Source organism: Melospiza melodia, chromosome Z (assembly GCF_035770615.1).
Source record: "Melospiza melodia melodia isolate bMelMel2 chromosome Z, bMelMel2.pri, whole genome shotgun sequence".
Taxonomy (NCBI): Eukaryota; Metazoa; Chordata; class Aves; order Passeriformes; family Passerellidae; genus Melospiza; species Melospiza melodia.
In genome coordinates, this window is record NC_086226.1 from 62,718,710 (window position 1) to 62,725,398 (window position 6,689).

The window sequence follows — 6,689 nt, forward strand, 5'->3', positions numbered from 1 at the left end:
AGAACACAATGTACTCAACTTAAAAGCTCAGATTTCTTCTAGTTATTTTGTTTAGGCAGCGCCTCCTTTGGAGCAGGAAACACTGTATGCTGAATTGTTGCAACAGGTAACTGAAGGTTTTTTCCCCTGCAGTCCATTAGCCTGTGGATTTCCTGAAGTCCATCGGTTATCTGCTAAACTGTTATTAGATGAGCTGCTGCTGATTCTGGAACATACACCCTAGTCCCATGCCATTAACTACTGAGAGATAATTAAGAAATTTAAAAACTGGACAGTGATCATGACAAATTTGAGTCTTACCCTTGTGCATTTTAATTGGAAATATGTGCCTGTATTAAGGAGAGGTAACTCTAGAACATGTATAGAGCGCCATCATACAAAATGAACAGATTTTTACCAGCAGAATTTATCTGAAATATTTGAACATTTTGTAACTGAGAAATACCTGACTTATGAAAACAGACTCAACTTCATGGTAATACCTGGAATTTTATACCGTGGTTCCATTTGTACCAGTTCTAAGTATCTGAAAACCAAATTTTTGTAATGGAAATTGTAATTAAATACTAGTTTCAGTTATTATTACTATTAGACATCCACCTAAGACAATAAAGAATATGAAATGAAGAGCATTAGGCTTTTCTTATAGGATATGCTGTGCTTTAAAACTTATTTTATTGATCCTAAAGTTACAAGATCAATTACTGACATTTTCTTGAGGATCAATCTTGGATTAAATGGCAAAATGAAGAAAAGGTTTTCATATGTACTATATCCAAAAGCAGAAACAGATTGCCATTCTCATGTGAACATTCAGAAACCTTTTCTGATTATTAAACAGTATGACTGAAATATATCTAAGTTATACCAGCCGCCATAGCACTTTTTGGTGAACCAAAGAAGTCCTACAGTGAAATCAAACTTTTGAGTAAAATCTGTACTACTTTAATACAGTTTCCCTCTAACATAATTTTTTCCTGTTTTTAGATTAATGTATAGTCTGTCTGTCAATTACAATGCAAAGTATAAGCAAGATTTAAGCAAGGATGTTGGAGTGTGAAAATAATCCATGTGAATTGCTAATAGGCTGGTGGGAATAAATTATTTCCACATGAAGGCAAATCCTGTCTCATCAAAGACAGCAGACTTGATTTTCCACCGTTTCAGACCTTGACTGGCCACTATTACCTGCAGAAGGAACACGAATGCTGAGAGCTGAAAGCTACAAAATCAGTATTTCACTGTGACCAAAACAGTAGTATTGAACCTATTCTTCCCTCCCTTTGAACAGATGTGAGTACAGCTGGAAGCAAATTAAAACAACAAGCCATAAGGCAAAAAGAAGTCATTACTTCAGGTAGGCAAAATGGAGATTTGATAGCACATACATGTTTCTTTTCCCTTCTCCATGGTTTTGCCAGTTAAGGCAGAAGCCTTGCAGTTATCACCTTTCAGTGACAGGAATTGATCAGGTTTGTGTTCACCTTGACAATCCTGTGATGGAGAATGGGAAATAAAGGGACAGTATGAGTCCTCTCAGGTAATTAACCTAAGCTCCAATGCTTCCCACACCAGCCTATTTTCAATTTTGGCACAGTATAGTTCATACACTCTAACATTATTGCTCAGAAGATAGAATGATGACTCAGGTTTACTAAAAACAGCTTCACAATACTGCAATCATGCCTGTGAAGCTTCATCTCTTATCCTGTATTTGTAAGTTTCTTCTCACTGAGAAATAAATTTGTGTGGTGTTTTGTATTTTGTCAGAAAAGTTAGTCACCAGACACCTGAAACACTGATATACCATCTTTAACAAAACATGGCTTGTTTGGTCAATTTGCCTGCCAATTCATTTTCCTGCTTTTAAAAACATGTGTATAACACCACAGCTGACCTCTGTTAATACTGCTGTCCATAGAAATCACAAATAACTGAGAAATTATATGCCACTGCTGCATCCTGTCATGCCAGAAGATCGAGATTACTTTGAAGATTATTTAGAGTAGGTGTTACATATCATTTGTGCCCAGATCCACTGAAGTCAATGAAACAACGCCTACTGGCTTCTGTGGGAGTCTGACTTGGACATTATTCTGGCAATCTGTCCATCACTAAATTAAACTATTCCAGGGATAAAAGCCCAAATGAAGAAAAGTAGAAATTTAAGAACTAAAACTGAGCTGCAAATAAATATTCAATGGCATCCTGAAAAGACTTAAATAAAACACAAACACACTTACACAGGCATGTACACACACATACATACAAAAAAAAGTTATGACTTTAACAATCTTAAAAATCCATAGTCTAAAATTGTTTACATTTAAACAATTGAGCATAATAGGTAGCTTTCTTGACTTTCCATTTATTTCCCTGAGCACTGATCTTTGGAACATCTGGAGTTTCAGAATTGTCTAGTTCATAATTCCTAAAATAACTATCTTAAGTAAAATGCTGTCTTTTTATGACAGAAAATCCATTCCTTAAGTAAAACTAGGATACAACTTCCATGAACTACAATGTATGTAGCCAATTTTTAAAAAAACAACAACTATTATCACACATCTGCATCTGTATTTAGGCACCTAGCTGGTTTGTCTGTTTTTCAAAATCACTCTGCAGTCTAGCAGTTCCCATTTAATTCAGTATCAGGTACTACGCTGTATCATAAACTCATTCAATTGGAGACCTACATAAGAATTTAGTTTCTCTGCTTTACTCATTTTGCAAAATCTCGTTTGTATGAGCAATAAAGTATGCTATGGAATTGGTCTTGTGCCTAAATCAATATTACAGGCAAAGATTACTGGACTTCTTACTTTCCCATAAGGGGTTAAGAAGGTGCATCTGCAGAGAGGCAGCATAAAACCAATCTTCAGTACTAAAATGGGACCTAGCTAGGGCATATGTTTTAGACTGGCATTCCACACCAGGAAATCTGCTGGCCAAAAGGAGCTCTATTTTAAATTTCTGCTATTTAGAACTACTCGACAAATTGGCAACTGCTGCTTTTCACTCTCTTCTCTAGACTAGAGCTTTAAATGTGAGCTTCACAGACATCAGTTTGCAACTTTAAGACTTTTCAGGCATTCTGCATTTTAGATTATACAAAGTGTGCAAGTCAAAACATTTTAGAAAACAACAGTGCAGAGGTTTTTTGACTATTTTAGAAGCAAATCTCTCTCTCTCCAGTTCTAGGGCTGCAAATTACGTCAGCCTCTCTGCAGCTAAAAAGTTCAAAATAATTTTCCATGAACCGCAGAAATAGACTGTAGCTTTGCATACTCTTTAACTCTCTCTCCACTCTGTCTCCCCTCCTCTTCCACCTTCCCCCCACCCCCCCAGCCCCTGGGTAGCTGATACACTGGCATTATGCAGCAGGCTTCAAACAAAGGATTGACAAAAAGGTTATTTTTTAATGCTTCATTTCAATATTCCTTAACTGGAGTTGTATACCTTAACTGGGGTATTTAACCAAATGCAACTAGGAGAGTTGCTAGTTGGTTTTGCATGCAACATGAAATCAAGCCTGTGTCTGTTCTCAAATGATGTAATAAAATATGCCGCATCTGATTCTCCTTCATTAGCACTTTTTTTATGTTATCTGGTACGGCATTCCACAGCAGAATCCAAAAAGAAGGATTTAGCACTTCTTCTCTTTCCAGAAACCCTTTTTAATACTTCAAAGTTCACTAAGAGTTAACAGCATACGATCCCATCACTTTCCCCCTCCCCCTTTTCAGAAATTAGACTGGCCTTTCTTTAAATAAACAAACAAAACAAACAAACAAACAAAATCCTTGCTTTAAAATAGGAGTATAAATACTGTTTTGAAAACACATTTGGAAGATGTCTTCCAGGATGGTTTATATATATATATATATATATATTTTATCCTTTAAAACTGTGACTACTGCACCAGTTAAGGCTGTTTACAATATATATATTTTTCAAATAAAACTTTTAATATTCAAGCTTACCAGATTGATGAATTTTAACAGGTAAAATGGAACTCTTTACAAGGTAAACCATGTAGTTGTACAAAATAGAATTATACCCTTCACCTGTGCAAAACCAAAAGAAATCCTGCCTTGCATTAAAAACACAGAACCTGTTTACAAAAAGGAATGTGTACTACATTTGGACTTCCTTTTTAACTGCCATATCCTAGCAACATCTCAGTTATTTTAGTAAAGGAACTAATCATCAATTTTAAACTGCAGTGAATTTACCAAACATTTTCACTATAGACTTCTGAAAGCTTTTACAGTAAGAAGTTATCAACAAAAGCAGGCACGTTAGTGTACAAAAACGTTGTTGATTTTTTTCCTGTTTCTTTTTCAAAGTGCAGGTTTTTCTCAATGTGCATCTTACACGACCAACGAATGTTTTAACTCACTAAATCTTAAAACAGAACTCAATTCTCCCAAGGAGTAGTGTAAACGTTAAAGATCCCCAATACACCTCTAGTAAACGTGACACAAATGTCTCTGCGTTGTTTAGAAATTTAGCTCTTTTGAGAGGTAAAGAAGCTTCATGACACCTTTTCCTTACACTGGCTGGTTATCATAAATGGGTAACTCTGGACTGCTAAAGCTGGAGACTGATGAATCACTCGAAGGGAACTAAACTTGGCTACAGAGGAGAGGCGACGGGAGGAACCAACCCTTAGGCGTTTCTTGCGCAGCCTTCGGAAAATTCAGCCGCCGGCGGACGAAGGGTCGGTGTGAGGGAGGGCAGGGGGGAGAGAAGAGGAGAGCGGGGAGGGAGGGAGGAGAAGCTTCCGCAGAGCCAGAGGCACGGCGGCACGCCGCCCGTGTCCCGCTGCGCCCGCGACGGCGGGACCATCCCGTCGGTGGTGCGACAAGTGTCCCCGAGCCCCGCGGCTGCGGAGCGCTGGCGGGCCCGCTCCCGGCCGTCACGGCGATCCGGGGAGCCGGGCGGGGAGCCGGGCGTCCCGGCGGCGGCGGCGGCGGCAGGCGCTAGGTGCCGTGAGCGCAGGGCTCCCCGGGGTAGATCTCCTCGTAGGCGGGGGGCTGCTCGCTGGGCAGAGGGTAGCAGTAGGGATAGGAGGCGTTGAGCTCGGGGTCCATGGGCGAGTAGCCGGGCAGCTCGACGGAGGGATGTCCGCCACAGTGCACCTCCACGCCGGCCTCGTCGAAGACGTGGAAGACGCCCACGTTGATGTAGGAGACGGCCTGGAAGGGGCAATCCCCGGGGCTGAGCTCGGGCTCGCCGCCGGAGAAGAGGGAGCCCTGGCTGTGGCGCGGCGCCCGCCGCCCACCGCCGCCGCCCCTCCGCCGCCGCCGCCGCCCGCCCGCCGCCGCCGCGGCCGGGGCCGCTCGCCGCCGCCGCCGCCTCCGTCCGCGCTGCTGCGCGGCCTTGTAGTTCTTGACAAGAAGCAGGTTAAGCAGGCCCAGGAGGCACTCCAGCGCGTTGAAAACGGTGGAGAGCACCAAGCCTTGCTGGTAGTCCCGCAGCTTCTGGCAGCGGAGCGCCGCGGCGGTGCCGTCGGGGGCCGCGGGTCCACTCCGCGGGCGGGCCGCGCCGCCGGGCTGCAGCAGGCAATAGTGCGAGTACTTCCTCTCCACCAGCGACACGGTGTCGCCGTCGATGACGGCGCCGGCGAAGGCGCTCAGCACGCCCAGCATGAACACCAGCACCCCCAGAAGCAGGAAGTTCTGCCGCCCCCCGGGCGACGCCTTCTCCACCGGCCCCGACGGCGCGGCCGCCGCCTCCGCCCCGCCGGGGCCGCCGCTGGCCGGGTCCGGGTCCCCGGCGGGAGCCAAAGCAGAGGCCGGCGCTGGGGCCGGTGCCGGAGCCGGCGCCACGGGCGCCTCGTCGGGCGGGCGACAGCAGAGCAGCGCAGCGGCGAGCAGCGAGAGGCCGGCGGCCAGCAGCAGCCCCGAGTAGAAGGCGCCGGCGGCGGTGCCCAGGCGGAAGGGCTCGCCCTTGAGCTCGGAGCCCAGCGAGAAGCACTTGAGGCCCACGGCGGCGGCGCTGAGGGCGCAGGCGAGCAGGAGGCAGCTGGAGAGCGCGGCGCAGGCTCCCCGCACGCTCCACTTCATCCTCCGCGCCGCCGCCGCCGCCGCCGCCCCGCCGTCCGCCTCATCCTCCTCCCGCGGCCCCCCCCGGCCCCGCGGCGGCGGCGGCGCGGCGCGGCGCGGCCATGCGAGCGCGGCGCTCCCCGACGGGGCGGCTGCGCTCCGCTCCGCACGGCAGGCAGCTGCCGGCCGCAGTGAGCCGGGCGCGGCGAGCGCGCAACGCTCCCCCCACCGCCTCCCGGTCGCCGCCGCCTCCTCGTCCCCGCCCGCCCTCTCTTATCGCGGCGGCTGCGGGGAGGCGATTAATTATGGATGGAAGCCGCGGCGGGCGGGGGGACGGAGGGGGCGGCCCACCGGGCCGTCGCGGGTGGCGGGGGGAGAGTGCGACCCCCGGTGAGGCCGGGGGCGGCGGAGGTGCCGAGCCCGCCCTCCCACCCGCGATGCGCGGGAGGGGCCGCTCGTCGCCCTCCGGCCGGCCCCGCACCGCGGAGCGCGGCTCGGGACGGGCGGCTGGGCAGGGGGTGGCGGGGGTTTGAACACCCCCGCGGGTTCCGTTGCCGAGGGCTGCTGCTTGGCTCAGTGTTCCTGCCTTCTCTCCCTCTCTTAATTTTATTTATTTATTTCTTAGCTCTTGCGGTCGGC

General features: G+C 48.0%; 1 protein-coding gene across 1 annotated transcript; it reads right to left on the bottom strand.

Moving 5' to 3' along the window:
• Positions 1–288: 288 nt before the first annotated feature.
• TMEM271 (transmembrane protein 271) lies at positions 289–6,102 on the bottom strand. Its single transcript, XM_063180142.1, has one exon. The coding sequence runs from the start codon at positions 6,069–6,071 to the stop codon at positions 4,986–4,988; it is 1,086 nt and encodes a 361-aa protein (XP_063036212.1). The 5' UTR covers positions 6,072–6,102; the 3' UTR covers positions 289–4,985.
• Between the last annotated feature and the right edge of the window lie 587 nt (positions 6,103–6,689).